A 24,125-nucleotide genomic window follows, 5' to 3' on the forward strand; every position below is an offset into this window, starting at 1 on the left:
TTAGTGTTCCTTTTGATATGCATGTGCTGAGGCCTTGACTTTGTTAGTCTTTTGAATTTTTTTTTTTGTTTTTTTGCCAGTCCTGGGCTTGAGCTCAGGGCCTGAACACTGGCCTTGGACTTTCTCAAGGCTAGAGCTCTACCACTTGAGCCTCAGCACCACTTCCAGCTTTTTTCTATGTATGTGGTACGGAGGAATCGAACCCGGGTCTTCATGTATGCTAGGCAAGCACTTTAACCACTAGGCCAAACTCCCAGCCCCTAGTCTTTTGAATTTGACTTGGCTTTTTGGGAAGAGGTAAGACCTTTTTTTTTTTTCTTTTTTGCCAGTCCTGGGCTTGAGCTCAGGGCCTAAACACTGTCCTTGGATTTTCTCAAGGCTAGAGCTCTACCACTTGAGCCTCAGCACCACTTCCGGCTTTTTTCTATGTATGTGGTACCGTGGAATCGAACCCAGGTCTTCATGCAGACTAGGCAAGCACTTTAACCACTAAGCCAAACTCCAGGCCCAAGACCTTTTTTTCCTACTAAGCACTGTCTTAGGTAGAAAAAGGACAGCAGAGGATACATAAATGCTGCTTGTATCCAAGAACATTTAGTGCAAATATACATTTTCAAGTTCAAAAAGTTAAGCTAGGGGCCGGGGGTTTGACCTAATGGCAGAGTGCTTGCCTAGCATACACAAAGACCCACATTCAATTCCTTGGTACTACATACATAAAAAAAGCCAGAAGTGGTGCTGTGGCTCAAGTGGTAGAGCACTAGCCTTGAGGAAGGCTCAAGGACAGTGCTCAGGCCCTGAGTTCAGTCCTTAGGACTGGGGGAAAAAAAAAGAAAAAAAAAAACTTTTGGGGAAAAAAATCTCATTGGTGAGGTTCACATGGAACTGATCTTGAAAACTGAGATAACGTCTTCCTGCTCCATGCCACACAGCTCTGCTGGTCATGATTTGCTTTCAGCCCAACAGATCACTGTTGAAAGCCACCACCAGCAGCAGAGGTGACAGGACACGGGCTCTTCTCCCTGACCTCACGACTCTGCGTTTAATCATTTGTGCGCTTACTTGTGTAGTCATGAAAGCAATAATGACTTGGCTTTGCAGCAGGGAAGAATGTGTTCCGTCCCTACTGATGCCATCATGACTAATACTTCCTTACGAGTCTCATTTAAGTACATTGGTGTAAAAACCATTCTTGCTGCTTTTGTGTGTGCCAATGCTAGAGCTTGAACTTAGGGCTTTGCTCTACTCAGCTTCTTCACTCAAGGCTGGCAGTCTTACTACTTCAGTGAGACCTGCCTCCAGTCCCCAAGTCATTCTTTACTATTTTTCCTAACAGATAAACCAAATGAAATTTGAGTTTTAGAAGGCCTTTAAAGTTCGGCAAGATGCTCAGCCAAGAGATGTTTGTAACTTGTCTGTGGTATACCAGGAAGACCAAGTACAGCTCAGCTTCTTTGAGGAAAGTTTTATATAAAGAAACTGGCATGATCACCCTGTCCTGGACATTCAAGAGAATGGATCTGCTTTCAATAGTTCAACCCCACCCCAACCCCCACTTTCAGGGGTCTTTGGGGAAAGTTCTAGCAGTAGAAGTGACTTCACTGGCAAGAATGAGGCATTGGAAGAGCAGATTATTTCTGTATCTTGTCCCGTGCTGTTTCTGTTAAGGAACATTTATTATTTATACAAAGACTCATGTAACTAAAGGTTCACAAAGACTTAGAATGTGACCGAGGTGTGCACACAGACTGACTGAACCATACCAGTCAGGGTTTAAACGTTTATTGAAAACAGAAATGCCAAACCACTCCACCCTCAACCTTTCCAGCATCTGGCTAACAATAAGCTGGTTCTGTAGCAAAAGTGTAGGCGCAAAGTAATGCAGGTTATACTGTAACTCAAAAGCAATACTACTGGAAAACTTAAAACACCTAGCACAGCATAAAGAAAAGCAGGACAAACTTAAAATTAACTACAGGAAACGATTCAAAGGCATGTCGGCAGGCTTGCTTTCACACTAAGGCATGGCTACCACCTTTGAACTAGTTTGTTTGCATAGCTGTTTGGTGGGGAAAAATCATATGGCTATCCCAGGCACAATTAGGGAAAGTGCAAATTGTCTCTAAGGCACAGAACTTACTCAGCCAGATTCACATCAAGCCTAAGACTTCCCAACAGAACATAGGAAGAAAACCATCACTATGTTCTACTGCTTGGGACTGACTCCCCCTCCTCTGCAACAAGAACCAGGGTTCTTGTCTCCAACACTCACTGTTACCTCACTGCCTCAGCACATGCCATGTCCCTCAGCTCAGAGCAGAAGCAGTCCTTATGATCAACAATACCCAAACTCACCCTGCCTCCCAGGCCTGCTGAGACGGGGAGTATGACACAAGAACATCAAAGGCCAGTCAGTCCTTATGAACACCAGTCTCATTTACATGATGAACCAAAACCCACTGTCAGGGGACTGATAGCCAACTTCAGGCCCCCAACCTTGTAACCTTAATCCCTTATTAGAGGAAAAGGCTTTGGTGAATATGTTAGTACTACTGTACTGTGCTTCTCAGAATTGAGAAAACAATGGGATAGCAAACCAAAGAAGATCCCATTGGACAGAGGTGCCCACACCAGAATGGGGTTTCCTCCAAGCACCAGCCTTTGCACTACCAGGTTTAGGAAAATGGCAAAATTTCCACTGCATATGTCCTCCTGCAATATAAAGCAGATAATTTTTTTTTTGGTTGGGTAAAAGGATCCAGCTGTTGTAGGGAACAGAGATATGAGACAAACACTACAGAACATTTTATAAGGCTTGATGGAAACCCCAGGCTCACATACTTAGTAGCCATCAAATGTTTGACTTAAGTTCTGCATATATAGCCTGGTGGTTCCAGGACACAATTGTGTTTGGAAAAGGTAGCTTGTTCCTGGTTTCAAGGACACATCAGAGGAGAGCTTATAGCCAATGTCCGTTTACTTGGCAGGCACTCTCGGTTCTGCCAGACTTCCAGGACACTCAGGTTTTGGTGCTGGTGTTGGGCCACTCAAATAGGAAAGATGATAAGAGATTCACTATGTACGGTGTGGCTTCAAAACACACCAGAAGGGGAAAAATACTGACTATAGACATTCAGAAAGGGAGTGGCGAGGGCTGCTGAGATCTTAGACCCTTAAGAGTTGATGGCAGAGGCACATGAAGCCTTCATAGGAGTAGAAACTCAGCGTCACCTAGATACCAAGTGCAGGCACTGAGGAAGGAGCTCCATTGCCTCATAATTTCCTTAGCTCTACCTACTGTCCCCAACCCAATTCTCAGATACATCTTCCTTGGTGGCATCCTCCAGAGCCCGGAGGATGCCTGCACCAGCCACAAGCTGAAAGGATAGCTGTGCAATAGGAGGGACTTGCCCTTTCTCTACTCTTCACTGATGACATTTCAATCAATCTTCAGAGAAAAACAATCTAAGCCCACTTTTCCTCTTAAAAGTATTTAGCTGCACAAAGTAACCCAACTTTCTGAAACGAACACTAGATTGACGCCACTGAACAAGCTTTCCTGGACTCAGGGCTCCTCAGAGGGCTCAGATATTTCGCCACTGGACACAGGAGGACACAGGGAGGACCAAGCCTGGTCCCAGCCCAATGCAGCTTTATACTTCCCCTCCCCCACTCAGAGGGGCAATGCCTGGTGCTGAATTTCCACGGCAGCTTCCAATCAATGCTGAAAATGATAAATGGCATATGAGCTGCTACCAGCGCAATTAAGGTGAGCACTGTGTTCCTCTTTAAAGGTAGGATCAACAGATGAGGTACAGAGCTGCTGTTGCTATGGCAGTCACTGATGACAAAGCCAGGGCCTGGGGCCCTTCCATTCTCCAAAGTAATGAACTCACTCCTAGATCCTATCTAATAGGCAATGCCACTCTCCACATGTACAAGGAAAGTGCTTCCGAGCCTCCGCCTTGCGCTCCTTGTCTGCAAGTGAACAAAGCCAGGAAAGCTGCTCTCTGCATTCGGTAAGTGTGCTGTGAGGTTCTTAGGATCCCAGTTTTCTAGGGGCTGTGTAGACTCAGGAGACTAGAGGCTCGGTCGACAGGAATCTGTTCCCAGGAGGCACCAGGAATCTGAATCTAGGTCAGGCTTTGGATCCATTTCCATTTCTTCCTTTGCTGTCTGAGTTCCTTTGGAATGCATCCCCACCTGTCCAGATAAAAACAGTCTCACATTAGCGAAAGTACTGCCTAGTCAAGGCTGTTTGGGACTGTACTTTTTTTTTTTGGTTGGCTATAAGGTTGGTTATGAGGGCCTGGGTGCTATCCCCAGAGCTCTTCAGCTCAAGGCTACCGCTCTACCCCTTGAGTCAAGTCCCACTTCCAGTTTTCTAGTCGTTATTTAGAGACGAGTCTAATGGTCTTTAGTGCCCAGGCTGGCTTTGAACCACAATCCTCAGATCTCAGCCTCGTGTGTAGCTAGGATTACAGGTGTGAGCTATCACACCTGGCTAGGTTCCCTACTTTTAAGCTGAGATGATTGAGAATGGTACCAAGGTTCTTTAAAGACAGCAGCAAGCCAGGCACTGGTGGTTCACACCAGTTTCTCAGGAGGCTGTGATCTAAGGATCACGGTTCAAAGGCAGCCTGGGAACCAAAGTCCCTGCAACTCAATTCCAATTAACCAACAGAAAACTGGAAGTATGGCATGGCTCAAGTGGTAGAGCACTAGCCTTGAGCTGAAGAGCTCAGGGACAGAGGCTAGGCCCAGAGTTCAAGCCCCAAGAATGACAAAAATAGAAAACCAACAAACAACAACAACAAAACAAACACAATAGCATCCTCTGAAGTGTCTTTCCAAAAAAATTATTTTCCACCCGAATACAATTAAGCTTTAAGACTAATTTCCAGTTTTCAGAAAAAGACAAGGTGACAGAAGAACAATTTCAACAATACTCTGGGCCAAAGAGACAAATCCAGAGCACCAGATATTCTGTTAACCTGGCTCTTTCTTCAAGCTATTAACAAGCCAATGATGGAAGGAGTAATACTGGTCAAGATGCACTGTATTCACATACGGACATGCTGAACTGAAACCCCTTTATACAATTACTTAAGATAATAATAAGTGATGTGGCAGAGAGTGTAAATCAAATGTCAGAGCACCAGCCTAGCAAACACAATGCTTGGAGTTCAAACCTTAGTGCCACAACAGAAAAAATGTCATAGTAATGAATGTAACTATTCTAGATTACAATGAGACATAATCATATAAAACAGGGGATTCTTTCTACCCCCCCACCCCCCAGTCGTGGAGCTTGACTCAGGGCCTGAGCACTGTCCTTGATTTTTCTCAAGGCTAGAGATCTACCACTTGAGTCACAGCACCACTTCCAGCTTTTTTCTATGTATGTGGTACCGATGATTTGAACCTGGGTCTTTGTGCAGGCTAGGCAAGCACTCTACCACTAGGCCAAACTCCCGGCCCCGTAGAACGGGGGATTCTTAACTGGCTTCTGGTCTTAAAAAGGCCACTAAAAAAAAAGAAAAGAAAATTAGGGAAATCCAAATTACCATCCTAGTAGCTAGATGAAAATTGAGGATATGACAGTTAACCTTAATTGATCTACTTCATGGTTTTTATGACATACTTTAAGGTGACTTAGAAAAATAGATATTGATATTCTTGCAACACACATAGCAACATAATACTAACTCAAGTTTAGATGGTGGGTTGACAGGTGTTCAGTATGTTTTAAATCTTTCATATAAGAACTACAAGAAACCAACACAAGGCCCAAAGGAAATTAAGTGGTGAAAATGATTCAGTCCAGATGCCTCAACAAGGCCCTAGGCTTCTGAGATTAATGATAACACTTACATCATTGTAAGGGGACTTACAAAGAAGTAAGTCTATTTAGTACTCAGTGTTTTGTTTCTGGGATTTTTCAAACCAGACTTAGAAATTGAATTACTCTTTTAATGCTCTCACCTGCTGTCCTCCTTCTAATTTCTTGTTTAGCTTCTGTAGCTGGGTAAAAATCTGGAGGTTTTCTTGTTGTAGCTTCTGTTGTTCCGCCAGACATTTTAATACCAGCCCCTGCAACCTCTCAACCTCCTCCTGCAGAGCACTGCATGAACAGGCAGGAGTCAGGAGTGTCCCCTTCTCAGCGCAGGGTACCACAGGAGTCAGCTGAGGTGGCTACAGACAAGAAGGAGACATTGCAGGCCACAGTTCCCCAACCCAACAGACTTTAACTTAAAATGAACAGGATAGAAGACATACACACAAGAGAAATGAAACACGTTGGGATTCTGACAGCAGCTGGCATTGATAGGGTAAGGCAATACTCAGTGTCTTAATGCCCATTACGCTAGGGAATAGTCTATATTGAAGGATTTTGTGAAGATGTTTATGCATATATGTACAGACGTACATATACACGTATATTCTGCATTCTAGAATATACACACATACATATTCATATATATACATGTATTATATATGCACAAACTCTTAACTGTACATATGTATGTATGCATGTATATATGTATATACACACAAACATACACACACACATTATTTTTTTTTTTTGCCAGTCCTGGGCTTGAGCTCAGGGCCTGAGCACTGTCCTTGGACTTTCTCAAGGCTAGAGCTCTACCATTTGAGTCTCAGCACCACTTCCGGCTTTTTTCTACATGTGGTACTGAGGAATCGAACCCAGGTCTTCATGCATGCTAGGCAAGCACTTTAACCACTAGGCTAAACTCCTGGCCCACACACACATTTTTTTTTGTCAGGCATGGGGCTTGAACTCTGGGCCTGGCTGTTGTCCCTGAGCTATTCAGCTCAAGAATACTGTCCTACCCCTTTAGCTAGGGTGCCACTTCCAGTTTCTAGTGTTTAGTTGGAGATAAGAGTCTCACAGACTTTAGTGCCCAGTTTGGTTTTGAACTGCGATACTCAGATCTCAACCTCCTAAGTAGCTAGGATTATAGGCGTGAGCCACCACACCTAGGCCATATATGTCACTTTTTTTTTTTTTGAGATATGGTGTTTTTATATAGCTCAGGCTAGCCTGGAACTCATAAACTCCTAATTTAGCCTCCTAAATGCTGAGATTATAGGCATATACCACCATGCCCTGCCCTGTAAAAACTCTTTAGAAGGTATCAATATATTCTCATTTAAATTGCTAAAATGGAAAAAAGTATTATTTGGAACAAGCATTTCTGATCACAGTGAGGACATTAAATCCTGATTATAACCAGGACACTATGATTCAAAGGATTAGGATTCATAAAACATAATGAAGGGGCCGGGAGTTTGGCCTAGTGGCAGAGTGCTTGCCTAGCATGCACCAAGACCAGGATTTGATTCTCCAGTACCACATACACAGAACAGCCAGAACTGGTGCTGTGGCTCAAGTGGTAGAGCACTAACCTTGAGGAAAGTCCAAGGACAGTGCTCAGGCCCTGAGTTTAGTCCCCAGGACTGGCAAAACAAAAATAAAAACAAAAACATTACAAGTAACAATGCAGGAAAGATGTGAAGTATTCAGTAAATAGGACTCTAATCAACACAATTCAAGGTTAACCGTTAGGAATTAAAATGTTCATCAAAGATTTTACTACCTCCTGGAAAGGTTTCTAATTATCTAGATTTTTCTATACTTTGTGTATAGCCAGAGTCAACAGAGGACTGGACAAATTTTGGCATACTACTGATTTTGTACATCATCATAATGAAACACAGACATGCTCACTCATCATGTATTAAAAGTTTGAGCATCCCTGATCTGAAAATCCCAAATGTTCTAAAGTTTGGGCACTAACATGATGCCTTCAAGTGGAAAATGTCACCTCCGAGCTCATGAGATAGGTTGTGGTAAAAACAAAAAACAAAAACAAACAAAAATAAAAACAACAACAAAAAACAGGCATACTAAAATATTGTACATCATGACCTTCAGGGTATTTATATAAGGTATCTAGGAAACACATATAAATTTTGTGTTTAAACTTGAGTCCCAGCCCCAAGATATATCATTATGTATATGCAGATATTCTAAAAATCTAGTATCTGAAATCTAACAAAAATTTCTGAGCATTTTGCATAAAAGATATTCAACCTCTGTGTTTGCTTTTGTGCTGCGAGGCCAGAGTCCAGTGTTAAAAGAGACTACATGGACTGCCAGGCACGGTGGCTCATGCCTATAATCCTATTCAGGAGGCTGAGATCTGAGGATTATGGTTCAAAGTCATCCCCGGCACTGAAGTCCATGACACTCTTATGTCCAAGTAACCAGAAGTGGCGCTGTGGCTCAAGGAGTAGGGCAATAGCCCTGAGCTGAAGAGCTCATGGACAATACCCAGGCCCAGAGTTTAAGCCCCACAACTACAAAAAAAAAAAAAAAAAAAAAAGAAAAAAGAAAAGAGACTATATGGATTGCATAAAATAATTAGCATGTGACCATATACAAAGAGTTAATGTACTCTAGTTTTGTTTTGGTTTACTGAGGTGTAAAATGAAAACATTTTCCAAGGTGGGGTGTACATGTATTGCTCCCTCATAAGACTACAAATATTACTTATTATAGTTATACTTCTTTAACCCACCACAGTGGATTGAAAAACGAATTGGAGTTTTGGATTTCAGTTTTGGTATTTCTGAGGCAGAGAGAAAACAGAATTATCTGGTGTAGAAAGGTAGTAACCTAAGCCAGATGCTGGTGGCTCACACTTGTATTCCTAGCTACTAAGAAGGGTGAGATCTGAGGATCACAGTTCAAAGCCAGCCAGGGTAAAAAGTCCATGACATTCATCCCCAATTAACCATCAGAAAATCAGAAGTGGCCCTGTGGCTCAAAGTGGTAAAGTGCTAGCCTTGAGCAGAAAAGTACTAGCCTGTCAGCAAAGCAATTAGTTTACTCTTGGACAGAGAGAAGCTTTGAAGACTACAGGATATGCTGTGCAATGCTTTGTGCAGGACAGCCACAGAAGACCAAAGAGGCTAGAGACACGATGAGGTCAGGAGAGCTGTGATTCAAATGTAGAAAGCTCAGTTACCCAGACTCTCACTTGGGGTTTGTGTTCTGGAGGAGCTTCAGAGGCTACTTTGAGTCCTTGCAGCTCTTCATAGGGTAGTGTATCTTTCTCAGATTCTGAAAATCCTGTACTTAGGGGAACTGGGCTGTCAGGCATGGGGATGAATTCTGCATTTTCCAGCTCCTAGGTACAGAGAAAGAAAATTTATCAGTTATAACATTCTAACTTTCTCCCGAACGCCTTTCTCGTTTTCGCTTTTTACTCTGTTAAGACATCAGCACCCTCTACTGGTGTAGGACAGGATTCCCACCCTGAGAATCCATCATACAAGTGATACAATTTAAAGTGCAAATCTGAGTAGTATGGAGTGTTTGATATGTTTCTTCAATACTCTTATTCTACACAGGCTACTCAGCCAGGTAGAAGGCTTAAAGACAATGCCAGGGAGGTTGGCTGTCAGGCTGCCAGAGGCTGAGCTGAAATTGTGCTGCTTTCTCTGCTCATAGGCCTCTGACTGGATAAGGAGTTTTAAATCTGTGGGTTCTTTTAAACTAGGATCTCACAAACTATCAACACTATAGAACATTTACAGAGATGGGCAAAGCAAGATAAGAAAAACTATCAACAGTTAAAAATGATCACATATGGGGCCGGGAGTTTGGCCTAGTGGTAGAGTGCTTGCCTACCATGCACGAAGACCCGGGTTCAATTCCACGGTACCACATACATAGAAAAAAAAAAAGCCAGAAATGGTGCTGAGGCTCAAGTGGTAGAGCTCTAACCTTGAGAAAGTCCAAGGACAGTACTCAGGCTCTGAGCTTAAGCCCACGTCTGGCAAAAAAAAAAAAAAAAAAAAAAAAATCACATATTTTCTGAAAAAAGGTCTTACCAACATATATTTTATCCTCTTCCACAAGCTATACTGTAACTGACTTTCATTACAAATAATCAGTTTCATAATCATTTTTTACTGTTTAACCTATTTTTATAAACCGTATTTCTATTGTAGGGCATTTCATCTGCTCTGACATTCCACTTCTATAAACAGGACAAAAATTCTGAGCTTTATCTCTGCATATAGGCCCTATACAAACTGCCTTCAAGATAGGTTACATTAATTTATATTCACTTAAGTAATATGAGTATGATAACATTTTTAAAAAAAATCTCTTCTGGGTCAGGAGTTTGGCCTAGTGGTAGAGTGCTTGCCCAGCATGCACGAAGACTCAGATTCAATACATAGGAAAAGTCAGAAGTGGTGCTGTGACTCAAGGGGTAGAGCTCTAGCCTTGAGGAAAGCCCAAGCATAGTGTTCAGGCCCTGAGTTCAGTTCCCAGGACTGGCAAAAAACAAAAAACAAAAAAAACCCTCTTCCTACTGGAAAGAAAAAGAAGAAAGACTAAAGTTTTAGTGATTTCTTTCCAGGTAGAAGTCAGAAGCCTAGATTATTATAGAACAATTTAAAAGACATAGGAAACATATTCTGACAACATTTTTCTAGAGCTTGCCAAGGACTTACCTTTCGAAGCCAGCCAGGACAGGAGCTGCTGGCCCCACAACTGTTTCCCAAGGCCTCGGTGGGACTGATTAACCCTTCTATTCCTCGATCTGCTTCCATTGTTCCTCGGAAGCCTCCACTTGGATCAGGAGTTTCCGATTCCTGCTGACTATCCTCTTCTCCTCCACCACCGCCTCCACCACCACCACCTCCTGGGCTAGAGCTGTGAACCACTGGTGAATACATGGCATATAAGTAGAGAGCTTTGCTATGCAACAAGGAAGACTTATCATCTGATATCCCCTTGTACTCCTAGAAAGGTTCATAGTGGGTTGGCAAGAGTGCAATTAGACATTTCTGTATACATAACAGATTGCCAACATTCTAGTGCATTACCGAACGATCCCCTTAACCACAGTTTGACAATCCTAGTGCCCATGCTTACTCTCTGTCTTTAGCAGATACATTAATAGTCTAGCATTCTCCATTAGCATTTGTCTTTTGTAAAAAGTTCTTTAATATTTGAGCAAAACAGCTGGGCGTGGTAACTTATGCCTGTAATCCTGGCTACTCAGGAGGCTGAGATCTGAGGATCACGGTTCAAAGCCAGCCAGGCACTGAAGTCCGTGAGACCCTTGCTAATCTTCTCTGTATCGTTCTGATTTTAGTATATGTGCTGCTGAAGTGAGCACAAAGTCCGTGAGACTCTTATTTCCAATTAACCACCAGAAAATCAGAAGTGACCCTGTGGATCATGGGGTATGCAGTAGCCTTGAGCTGAAGAACTCAGGGACAACATCCAGGCCCAGAGTTCAAGTCCTATGACAGACAAAAAATGTATTTGAGCCAAATATTTCTTAAAGTTGCCAGAAAAATTTGCCACTGGTAATGCTGTTTGAGAGAAATACTGATGAATTTTTCATCAAATATGAGCATTACATTCTTTGATGACTTGTATGAATTTAAAAAATATGATTGTTGATTCTAATAATGCTAAGCTATCATAACGGAGACTCGTTAATTAGGAAATAAAATTCAATTTTAATGTGAGTCTGATAAAAAGTATGCATTTGCTAAAGATAAAACAAGTCATCCAACAAAAACAAAAAAGTTCATGGCATATTTTAAGGTTAAATACAAAGGGCCATTTATCATCCCCAAATACATAGGCCTGAGGACTGACTGTGTGAGCCTGTGATTCAACTGAAGCTGCCCAACTACAAAGAAGAACAGAACAAACTCTTGAAGCTTGTTATTTAGCTTTAAATAGCTTTTTCTTTTTCTGGCAGTTTTAGGGCTTGAATGTAGTGTCACCCCTTCATTCAGCTTGTATGCTCGGCTAATACTCTTATCACTTGGGCTATTCCTCCAATACAGTTTTTGCTAGCTACTTTTGGTGATGGAGTCTTGTGGACTTTTCTAATGGGATGGCTTTAAGCTTCAAACCTCCACATCTCAACCACCTGAGTAAACAATTATAAGTACCAGGACCTGATTTTAAATGGTTTTAAAGAACTGTTACAAGTCAGGTGCTGGTGGCTCATACCTGTAATTCTAGCTACTCAGGAGCCTGAAATTTAGGGACTGCAGCTCAAAGACAGTCTCAGATAAATCTGAGACGTGTGTGTGTGCACGTGGACATGTGCACACATGCTATTACTGGAGCTTGAACTGGGCCTACGCACTGTCTCTTGAGTTTTTCACTCAAGCATGGTGCTCATACCACTTCCAGTTTTTTGCTGTTTAATTTGGTGATAAAGGTTTCACAGACTTTCTTGCCTAGGCTAGCTTTGAATTTTGATCCTCAGATGCCAGCCTCATGACTAGCTAGGCATGCCACTGGTGCTTGGCCAGGGGGACTCTTAATTCCCTATTAAACAGCAAAAAGTCAGAAGCAGAGGTGTGGTCAAGTAGTAGAGCATAAGCTTTGAGCAAAAAATGCCAAGCAAGCGTGAAGAGTTCAAATGGAACCAGGTAACTGGAGGGGATGGGTGTGGTTAGGAGCACTGGATGGCAGGGGTGATGCTGACGAGTTGCAATGTCATAAACTGACATGCTGAGCTGGAATCCACTTGTATAACTACTTAAAAGTAGTTATATTACATTTGAAACTTAAACACATGTGCAATTTTTTATTTGATGCTCAAAAAGACATATGAAATGCCATCACTAAAAGAGCCGGGCTATCCCTGATAGCAGTCACTTGATGCATATAATGATTGAAATTTAAATAAAGTTAAAAATTCAGTTCCTCAGTCATACTAGTTGCTTTTGTTTAGTGCTACTATTCTGGAAAGAGCCGATATAGAATACTCACTGTCAGTGGATACTGCTGATCTGCCACTGCATCTTCCTCCTCTAGTCTCCTACTCATTAAAATTACTGATTTTTCAGGGGGTAGAAGGAGTGCTGGTCTGGGGCTTGAACCTGGAGTCTGAGTGATATCCCAGAGCTTTTTGCTCAAGACTGGCACTTGAGCCACAGCTTCACTTCTGGGTTTTTAGTGGTTAATTGGAGGTAGTCTCACAGACTTAACTGGAGGGGCTAGCTTCTAACTGTTATCCTCTAGGAATACTGACATTAGCCACCAACACCTAGCATTACTGATTTTGTATTTACCATTTCCTCTTCATTTCATGTTATCATGTACTTACATACTCTTAGATTGTCATTTAAAGCCAGCCCGAGAACTAAAGTCCATGAGACTCTTATCTCCAGTCAACCACCAAAAAAACTGGAAGTGGCATTGTGGCTCAAGGGGTAACCCTGAGCTAAAGAGCTCAGGCCCAGAGTTCAAGTCCCAGGACTAGCCCCCGCCCCCCAAAAAGAAAATACTTAGGGGGGCCTGGAGTTTGGTCTATCAGTACAGTGCTTGCCTGGCATGCATGAAGCCCTTGGTTTGATTCCTTGGTACTACATAAACAGAAAAGGCTGGAAGTGGTGCTGTGGCTTAAGTGGTAGAGTGCTAGCTTTGAGAAAGCTCAAAGACAGTGTACAGGCCCTGAGTTCAAGCCTTAGGACTGGCAAAAAAAGAAAGAGAGAAAGAGAGAAGAGAGAGAGAGAGAGAGAGAGAGAGAGAGAGAGAGAGACAGAGAGAGAGACAGAGAGAGAGAGAGAAAGACAGAGAGACAGACAGAGAGAGAGAGAGAAAGAGAGAGAGAGAGAGAGAGAGAGAGAGAGAGAGACAGAGACAGAGAGAGACAGAAAGAAAGAAACAAGGAAAGGAAGGAAGAAAAAGAAAATACTGGGCCAAGAGTTTGGCCTAGTGGTATAGTGTTTTCCTAGCACGCATGAAGGCGGGGATTCCATTCCTCAGTACCACATACATAGAAAAAGCCGGAAGTGCTGCTATGGCTCTAGTGGTAAAATGTTAGCCTTAAGCTGAAGAGGTCAGGGACAGGGTCCAGCCAGGTACAGAGTTCAAGCCTTACAACCGACCAAAAACAAAAGGGGAAAAAGAAAAGGAAAATACTTAGGGATGGTGTTTATTTCCATTCCTACATAAAACCTAGTCCAACCTGTGGGTATAACACTTTTTTTTTGTTCAACAACTACTTCTTGAGTGTTTACCATTGGCTAAGCATTGTTCTAGGCTATTTAGATTAATTTTATTTATTAATTTTATACTATTGAGTTTACATTTCCTGGTCAACCAACTTTATATTATATTATTGCTTTATATTATCTTTTTCCATGAAATATTGTTCCAGCAAAGCTGCAAAAGAATATATTTAGTGAAAGAGGTATTTAATTATCTGACAGGCATTAATATGTACCAACTGATATGCTGAGCAATTTCAGAAAACCAATAAATGCTGTGCTAAGTGTATGTGTATGTATAAATTAAAGCTCAGCAAGACTGTATCAGATTTTTTATTGTTTCTTTTTAAGGGATTAATCTGCATTTATTCTGTGTTATCATGTTTGATTCTATATATCAGAACTGGTTCTAATAATGAATAGACTGATAGGTAGACAACCAAAAAGAACACAGATTCAGTTTCTTGGAATAGACCCGAACACGAAGATAATCATGAAAGAAGTGGCCAAAGGAAAATTTTTGAGAGCTATGTGCTGACTCTTCTAACTATGCTGAAAGTCTAGCTGATTTATTTACTTATTTATTATATAGGAGTTACAGTTACATAAGTGAGATAGAGTACATTTTCTTTTTAGACAATGTAACCCTTTCCCTTGCTCATAATTTTTATTGCTCATGTTTTTTTTACATTTATTTATTTATTTTTCCAGTCCTGGGGCTTAAACTTAGGTTCTGGGCACTGTCCTTGAACACTTTTTGCTCAAGGCTAGTGCTCTGTCATTTGAGCCACAGTACCACTTCTGGCTTTTTCTGTGTATGTGGTACTGAGGAGTCAAACCCAGGGTTTCATGCATGCTAGGCAAGTACTCTACCACTAGGCCACACTCCCTGCCCTGCTTTTGTTTTTATTGTGTGTGTGTATGTGTACTGGGGATTGAACTCATGGCTGAAGTGCTGTTCTTGAGCTTTTTTGCTCAAGGCTGGCATTCTACCACTTGAGCCACACTTCCACTTAAGAGTCTTTGGTGGTTAGTGAAGGTAAGTCTCATGAATTTTTCTGCCCAAATTGGCTTTTAAACATGATCCTCAGATCTCAGTTTCTTGAACAGCTTATAGGCATGAGCCACCAGCTCTCAACTAAGGGTTTATTTTGAAGGACTACTTCTATAGAATGGAATGCTCTTAGAACTGTATCATAAAACAATGGGTAAAGGAAATCCTTGGCCCCTAGGACAGTAATGAAATAATACAGCTGGGCACTGGTGGCTCACATCCTTAATCCTAGCTACTCAGGAGGCTGAGATCTGAGGATCACTGTTCAAAGCCAGCCCTGGCACTAAAGAAAGTAAGACTCTTATCTCTAATTAATCACTGGGAAGTGGGGCTGTGGCTCAGGGGAGCAGGGCTGCAGCCTTGAGCTGAAGAGCTCAGGGACAACATCCAGGCCCAAGGGCAGGGTGGTAGCTTTGAGCTGAAGAGCTCAGGAACAGTGCCCAGGCTCAGAGTTTAAGCCCCATGACCCACAAAAAAAACCAAAATAAAACAAATCAGTGTGAGACTCTTATCTCCAATCAACCACCAGAAAACTGGAAGTGGGGTTGTGGCTCAGGAGGGCAGGGTGGTAGCTTTGAGCCTTGAGGTGCTCAGGAATTGCACCTAGGCTCAGAGTTCCAGCCTCACAACCAACCAAAAGAAATGAAAAAAAGAAAAAATATACGTCATATTACTTCCATATGTACTCTCTGACAATGCTAGTCATGAGTTATTGCGAAATTTACCAAAATGGGATCCTCCTTTCTAGTCACTGTATTCTTCACTTCCCCTCATTTGCCCTCACTTCTTATTTCCTTTCAGCTTTAGAGAATGTATGGACTCTAACCCAAAGATCCATATATGAGAAAAACTACTGCTACTTGAGGTATCACTACTTACCAGTTCCAATAGAGAGGCCACTGCTATTAGAACGGATGGTCTTAGAATTCAATACTTTCTCTGAGGAAAAATATTCAGTAGGTAAGCATTTTGTACAGAGACAGGCAAGAACAATAAGAGGAAACTATAAGGAGGCAATGTGGAAGATAACTGTTATCTTTCTCTATCTATCTATCTATCTATCTATCTATCTATCTATCTATCTATCTATCTATCTATCTATCTGTATGATTACTTATGGTTTAGTAATTAATGTCATTAGTTAAATACCACTAGCTACTCTAAGTACGTTCAGAGAACTGCATGTTCCACTCCCCTGCTACCCACTAGAATCATCTGGGAAACACTGGAAAGTAACACTGTAGAAGTTAAGATTTAATTGGTCAGAACTAGAATTTGTAACAACTCTCCAAAAGATTCTGATGTTCAGCCAAGGCTTTTAAAATTAAGTCCAAACAAAGTCATCTTTATGCAAAAGCATTTATGACTTAAGCTTTTCTTTTAAAACATGTACTGAAATGGGCTCTAGTGGCTCATATCTGCAATCGTAGCATCTTGGAGGCCAAGATCTGAGGATTGTGTTTGAAATTAGCCCAGGTAAGAAAGCCTGCAAGTCTTTTTTCTAATAAACTACAAAAAATAAATAAGTAAATAAGTAAATAAATAAATAAATAAAGCCAGCCAGAAATGGAACTGTGGCTCAAGAGGCAGAGCTCTATCCTTGAGCAAAAATGCTCCAAGGCCCTGAATTCCAGGACTGGCACCAGAAAACAAAACAAAACAAAAAGAAATGGCAAAGCTCAAAAGTTACAGTTGTTACCATTTAGTTTGGCCCTGACCATTATAAAATTTAACACAACTAGGGGCCGGGAGTTTGGCCTAGTGGTTAAAGTGCTTGCCTAGCATGTATGAAGACCCGGGTTCGATTCCTCGGTACCACATATATAGAAAAAAGCCAGAAGTGGTGCTGAGGCTCAAGTGGTAGAGCTCTAGCCTTGAGAAAGTCCAAGGATAGTGTTCAGGCCCTGAGCTCAAGCCCAGGACTGGCAAAAAAAAAAAAAAAAAAAAAAAAATTTAACACAACTAGCTCTTGCTTCGTGACACTTCTGTTTCCAAGAATGTGAACAGTACTTATAGGTCAATTCTTACAAAGGTACCCCCAAGCCCATATGTATGAAACACTTACCAACAATGAGAATGGTGTGCCAGCCACGGCAAGATAAGTCTGGAACATGATGCAGAGATCCAAAGATAGGCCTAGGCCATGAGGTACAGATATCAGAGCCATGTGGTCTTTCAGTGGGTGTCATTGCCAAACGTCCATTACCACCATTGCCCCAGGCAAAAATATGATTATCTTAAAAAAAAAAATAGACAGTAGACCATTTTTAACAGAATGCTGGCTTCCTAACTCTTGGACTTCTCTTTATACCCTAGAAGTAAAGAAATGTCCTACAATGTACAAATTGAAATAAAGCCGATTATTTCCCTATATAAAGCCCAAATTTTTCCTGATTGCCTCTAGGCAAAAGTGTCTACTGCTGTTCTGTACTGTCATTCATTTACTTATCTTTGTACTGGCACTCATTCAAACATGTACTGGGAATGTACTTTATGATAGGCAAGGCTAAGTGATTGAGCACTGAACAAAATAAAGTCCTTGCTTCTTTGGAACTGGCATTTTTAGATGGGGAGACTAACAATACATAAATAAATAAATGCTATATTTCAGGTGGTGATCTCCAATTTCAAACAAATAAAAAAAGGAAACTATGATCTAGTTATACAAAACTAGTCTTTCCCTTTCACAGGCAGGAATTAAAACATAGGAGGGATAGTGAGAATGAAAGGGTGACCTTTATCAAGATACATGTGTCATAACTGCTTTGTTGAATGGCAACTCCTTTGTAAAACTACTTAAAGACAATTAAAACAATAATTAAAAAGTGAAAAATTAGGGGCTGGGAGCATGGCCTAGCAGTAGTGTGCTCACCTAGCATGCACAAAGACCTACCTGGGTTGGATGGATTGTCCAGAACCACATACACAGAAAAAGCCAGAAGTGACACTATAGCTCAAGTGGCAGAGCACTAGCCTTGAGGAAAAATTGTCCAAGGACAGTGCTCAGGCCCTGAGCCCAAGCCCAAGACTGGCAAAAACAAAAACAAAAACAAAAGAATTAAAACGGGCCAAGAGTTTGGCCTAGTGGTACAGTGCTTGCCTAGCATGCACAAAGACCTGGGTTCGATTCCTCGGTACCACATACATAGAAAAAGCTGGAAGTGGAGCCTGTGGCTCAAGTGGTAGAGCTTTAGACTTGTGAAAGTCCAAGGACATTGTTCAGGCCCTGAGTTCAAGCCTCAGGACTGGCAAAAAAAAAAATTAAAACATAGCCATTTATTTAAAAAACATGAAATGACACATAGACTCACCATCTGTGGCAGCAATGGTGAACTCATCACCACACGAGACCCTAATCACTTGCTTCCCACCGAGGGGTCCACCCAACAAGTTGATTCCCAGACGCTTCTTGTAATTCCCAACACCTAGCTGTCCACACTTATTGCAGCCAAAGGTCAAAAGGCGTCCTCGCTCTAAGAGAGAAGCAAAAGTAATTAAGCTCTGGTGGTTCATGGAACAGAAGGAAAATGCAGCTTATACAGACTTCCATTCACTAACTTCTAGTTGACAGAAGATATTACTGGGATGCTAGCCATGTGATCCTGGACCTTTGGTTGCTAGGCTATCTAGAAATTGTAATCAGTTGAACCTAATGACAGAAAACTGTGTTTTCTCTCCAAAATTGTATTTTTAACATGGATAAAGGATACTGTCTAACTTGTAATACTTACCATACAGACCATTTAAAGACAACAAAAGTCAGAAATTGTAAGGATAAGATTCTTATTAAGGTATGCATTTGTCTTGCATTTATAGGGATTATCCCCAAAATGTGGCCAGGCTCATGCCTGTAATCTAGCTACTCAGGAGGCTGAAATCTGAGGATTGTGGTTGGAAGCCAGCCAGGTAGGAAATCTGTGAGATTCTTTTATCTCCAATTAACTAACTGAAAAAGCTGGAATTAGAGCTCTAGTCAAATGGTAGTTTGCCAGCCTTGAGCAGAGAAACTCAGGGACAGTGTCAAGCCCTGAATTCAAGACTTAGGACCAACACACACACACACACACACACACACAAATAATGTGGATATTAGACAGCTGTCAGAACATGTATTATTATGAAAAGCTAATACTTCATAGCCTGAGCTCCTAATTCATGAGATACAGTTGCCAGTCAACTCACCATCAATAGCAGCTGTATGAGTCTTGCCTGGGGCAATGGTACGGATCTTATAAAAGGATAACTGTTTGGCCAAGGTAAAGGAGGTTGTGTAATGAACTTCATGGTATGCCTGAAATATGTAAAATACAAAAAGATCCATGAAATAAAAATGGAGTGAAATTAAACTGAGAATGGGAAAAGGTCATGGTGACCAAAAGGTCTTTCAACAAACCATGTCACTAAGTGCCCAGAAGCTTGTCATCTTTAATAGGATACAAAAAGAAATAAGCTCAACATGGAAACAAGAATTTAGCATACGAAGCAGGACTTTCTGACAGCACATTTTTATATTCAGAGTTAACTGTGTAATTCATGAACATCATTGTAGAAGATATATTTTTTTTGAAATTCTTAACATTTGTTTTGGTTATATATTCTGCATACCTCACAAAGGCAGGAAAAGAATTAAATCATAAGAATCTTTCTAGCCAAAAGTAATCAGTTACTGAGATTTAATCTCATTCACAGAATAGTGTTTCATTACATTTTAAAATTCAAAAGAGCCCGGTGGGCGCAGTGGCTTATCTCCAATTAACCTCTGGAAAATGGAAGTGGGGCTTGGCTCAAGGGTAGGGTGGTTAGCCTTGAACTGAAGAGCTCAGGGACAGCGCCCAGGCCCAGTGTTCAAGCCCCAAGACCACCACCACCACCACCACCACCACCACCAACAACAACAACAAACCCAACAACAAAAAAACCATACGATCTTTTGAGTTCACAGAAAAAATACTTTCACATAAGCTAAAACTTCACAATAAATCTAGGGTTTCAATAGCACACAAAAAATCAAGTAGTAATTCTGAATAAACCTTTAAATTTCATTGACACTCTTCAGCCTTGCCCTGAATTTGTAATCTCCTAAGACTCACTACTTTAAAGACTACTTAAAAATCAACTCTAAGCCAGGTGCAGTGGCTTATGCCTGTAATCCTAGCTACTCAGGAGGCTGAGATTTGAGGATCGTGGTTCAAAGCCAGCCTAGGCACTAAAGTCCATGAGTCTCTTATCTCCAATTAACCACTAGAAAACTGGAAATGGCGCTGTGGCTCAGGGGGTAGGGTGGTAGCCTTGAGCTGGGGAGCTCAGGGACAGCGCCCAGGCCCAGAGTTCAAGTCCCACAACCAACAGAAAAAAAAAAGAAAAAAAACCTAACTCATTTTTTTCATCAGGTGAGGAAATTCATGTTTCTCTTTTTTGTTGTTGTTGGTTGTGGGGTTGAACTCTGGGCCTGGGCACTGTCCTTGAGCAATTCAGCTCAAGGATAGTGCTCTACCCTTGAGCCACAGAACCACTTCTGGTTTTCTGATGGTTAACTGGAGATAAGCATCTCACAGACTTAGTACCCGGGTTGGCTTTGATCTGCCATCCTCAGATCTCAGCCTCCTGAGTAGATAGAATTACTGTGTGAGCCACTGCTACCTGGCTGGAAATTCATGTCTCCTGACTCTTTAGAAATGACAAAAAAAGGCTAGGAATGTAGCTTAGTTGTTTGCCTAGCATGAATGAAGCCCTGTGTTTGATTCCTCAGTATCAGTTAAACAGAAAAAGCCAGAAGTGGCACTGTGACTAAAGTGGTAGAGTGCTAGCCCTGAGCAAAAGAAACTTAGGGGCAGTGCCCAGGCCCAGGACTGGCCAAAAAAAAAAAAAAAATGACAAAAAGTCATTACATTACACAAAGAGAAACTATGAGTTACTATCATTGATTAATTTGGTGATGTCCTTGAAGTAGAATGGCAATTACCTAATTAATAATAATTTGGAAACAATAAATCTAAAAATCTCTCCACGGAAGTAACATATTAGAATATTTGTTTTTTGCCAGTCCTGGGGCTTGAATTCTGGGCCTGGGCATTGTCCTTAAACACTTTTTGCCCAGCCACTTGAATCACAGTGCCATTTCTGGCTTTTTCTGTATTATATGACACCGAGGAATTGAACCCAGGGCTTTGTGCATGCTAGGAAGCACTCTACCACTGGGCTACATTTCCAGTCACTAGAATGTTTCTTTTTCACAGTAATTTTCTTGTTTCAATTTTTTTCTTTTTTTATATATTTTTATTGTAATTAATAAAAGGGTTACATGATATTTGCCAGATAGAAGGTGCATTAATTCACATACATTGATACCCTTTCACATGTCTTGGTAACCATTACCCTCCCCCCACCCACCACCCTCTCGTTTCAATTTTAATAAGGATAGAACCTGAATTCTACAATTCTGTTCGTTACAATTTTATTGAGCTATAACATAGCCATTCCCATCAGCTGAAATAATGGGTAACTCTCTCACTTCTTTAAGACTCACACTCTTCCAAGAAGTAACATCTATTACTTGTGTCATCATTTATTTAGAATGTTGCTGAATTTCACATTTATAATCATATTGTATGTACCTTTTTCGTGGCTATCTTCTTTTGATGAATACAATGTGTGTGAGAGTATTACTTTAGTCTTAAATCAAACTACATGGTCACTAACCAATAATAGCATTCCAAAGATACTCTACAGTAGTTCTGCCAATGTGGTCAGGACACCAAGGGAGCACTCACTTCATGATTGATGATTCCAGACATGCACTGATTCAGACCTAGTTTGTTGAACTCATTGAGTCCACAGGCCAGCACTTTCCCTGACTGAGTCAGCAGAAAGGTTCCATCACAGCCACACTGAACAGCAACAATAATTAAGGCCTTGGGAACATCCACCTGCAAGGAAAGAATAAATCAGAAAAAAAAAAATGTCAACTACTTCATTCATATTAGGAAAACCCCTCAGACTTTCACAAAATGACCTGGTACATTCAGAAGAATGATCATAGGGAAATACGGTTGGTCTGTTCTCTTTAGATTTGCTCAGTAGATTGAAAGCTACTCATTGTAACACAGAACACAATTTGTAAAATATGAAGGAAAAGATGGCAGGCAGTTCTAGGACAACTATTAAATAGACAAATTCTGTAGATCTGTTTTAGCAACAGGTCTTACTTCTCTGGAAAAGAAAATTCAGAGAACTAGCACTAAAAGTGCTAGGAAAGGATTGACTTTAATCTCTCACTGCTTTGTCTAAGGAGATGGAGAGGGCCTTGACATTTAAAGAATGGATCCTGATCTGGTCTTAATTTTGGTTAGTACTGGAATTTTTGAACTCAGGACCTCATGATTTTTAGGCGGACATAGTATGCCTCTAGCCCACTGATCTGTTAATTAAAAAAAAGGGGGTATCAATGTTCAAGAAGTAATGTACCCACTACCTGATGAATGAAACTGTAACCCTACTATATGTTACCCCAATAATAAAATACAGTTTAAAAAAGGGACAGAGCTGGGTGTCTGTGGCTCATGCCTGTAGTCCTAGCTATTCAGGAGTCCAAGATCTGAGAACTGCTGTTCAAAGTCAGCCTGGGTAGGAAAGACTTTTGAGACTCTGGGTTATCCCCAACTAACCAACAAAAAGCAGAAGCAGAGCTGTGGTTCAAGTGGTAGACTGCTAATCTTGATCACAAAAGCTCAGGAACCTAAGTTCAAGATTTAGCACTTACAACACAAACAAGCTTCAAGACTTACACACACACATACACACACACACATGCAAAGTGACAGAGTAGTAGACTTCCAAATACATCCTTCCACAGGGTTGAAGAATGAAAGGGTGACATATGTGGCCATGTTGCTCTTTATGAAATAGGAGTCTCAAGTTTATACTACAGACTCTTTAGGAGAAAAGGAACAGCTATGAATTCCACTGAGAATGGTCTCTACAACATCAGTTAATGTTTAGAATGTAAATAAAATCTGGCAACAGTAAGCAGTATAGTGAATGATAGCCAGTCTTTCATTTTGGCTGTCATGGGGATTGAACTGTGGGCCTGGATACTATCCTTGAGCTCTTCAGCTCAAAGCTAGTGTTCTACCACTTTTAGTCATGGTGCCACTTCTGGTTTTCTGATGGTTAACTGGAGATAAGAGTCTTATGGAATTTCATACCTAGCTGGCTTTGAACTACTACCTAGCTTCCTGATTAGCTAGGATTGCAGGTGTGAGCCACCAGTGCCCAGCTTGATGGCCAATCTTCTAATGGGTATAAACCTGTGCCTCAGGGAGTGAGGGATGTGACTAAGCTGAGATCCTGTGAGCTCAGAGAACCAACTCTGATAGTCTTGAGCGTAGTCAGATGTTTCAGACCACATGATCTCTAATCTAAGCAAAAACTACTATTCAGCTGTATAAAAAGGGAAAATGTTTGTCATGGGTTAGGAGGCATATTGATTTCCTGTATTATCTACAGTCTGTTCAGCTATATGTGACTTTTTTTTTTTGCTATATATGTTCTAGTACTTGGAATATGATACCATAATATTCATGGTATCTATATCTACTCAACTTTCTGACTTATTTAATTACACAACTACATACAGCTGAATTAGGAGTCTTAGATTGTTAGTTTTCCGAACAGGAAATTCTTCAGAAATAAACACTTTAATATGAGGAGTTAGTGATATGGGCGAAAGGATATATTTTTAGGGGTTACATGATTTATACAGGCTTTAGGAAGAAGCTGCTTCTGACTTTACCTTTTGCGGTGTACAGTAATCCTCTTCTGAATCCAAACCTAGACGTCCTGAAACACACATAAGATAGAAAGCCATTATGATGAGGCTCTTCATCTCCTCAATGAGGATGTCTGTATGATTCTGCTACTGAACACTTCTCAGAGTCTATGTGAAGTGCTTAAATGCACACAGCCCAAAATCAAGTTGTATACCTGGGCTATA

At 41.1% G+C, this 24,125-nt stretch overlaps 1 protein-coding gene and 1 pseudogene across 1 annotated transcript in view; both read right to left on the reverse strand.

Moving 5' to 3' along the window:
* Positions 1 to 1,766: 1,766 nt before the first annotated feature.
* Nek9 (NIMA related kinase 9) overlaps positions 1,767 to 24,125 on the reverse strand; it is a 45,825-nt gene continuing 23,466 nt past the window's right edge. The window contains exons 13-22 of the mRNA XM_090344503.1: positions 23,925 to 23,971; positions 21,904 to 22,059; positions 19,316 to 19,424; positions 18,445 to 18,606; positions 17,199 to 17,369; positions 16,013 to 16,072; positions 10,561 to 10,772; positions 9,063 to 9,224; positions 5,986 to 6,195; positions 1,767 to 4,203 (exon numbers count right to left, since the gene is read on the reverse strand). Coding sequence (XP_090200629.1) covers positions 4,081 to 4,203; positions 5,986 to 6,195; positions 9,063 to 9,224; positions 10,561 to 10,772; positions 16,013 to 16,072; positions 17,199 to 17,369; positions 18,445 to 18,606; positions 19,316 to 19,424; positions 21,904 to 22,059; positions 23,925 to 23,971 — 1,412 coding nt within the window. The 3' untranslated portion in view covers positions 1,767 to 4,080. The remainder of the gene's footprint in view (positions 4,204 to 5,985; positions 6,196 to 9,062; positions 9,225 to 10,560; positions 10,773 to 16,012; positions 16,073 to 17,198; positions 17,370 to 18,444; positions 18,607 to 19,315; positions 19,425 to 21,903; positions 22,060 to 23,924; positions 23,972 to 24,125) is intronic.
* Positions 11,173 to 11,231, reverse strand: LOC150054710 (U6 spliceosomal RNA; annotated as a pseudogene).

Source organism: Megascapheus bottae, chromosome 14, assembly GCF_031878675.1.
Source record: "Megascapheus bottae isolate mThoBot1 chromosome 14, mThoBot2.hap1, whole genome shotgun sequence".
Taxonomy (NCBI): Eukaryota; Metazoa; Chordata; class Mammalia; order Rodentia; family Geomyidae; genus Megascapheus; species Megascapheus bottae.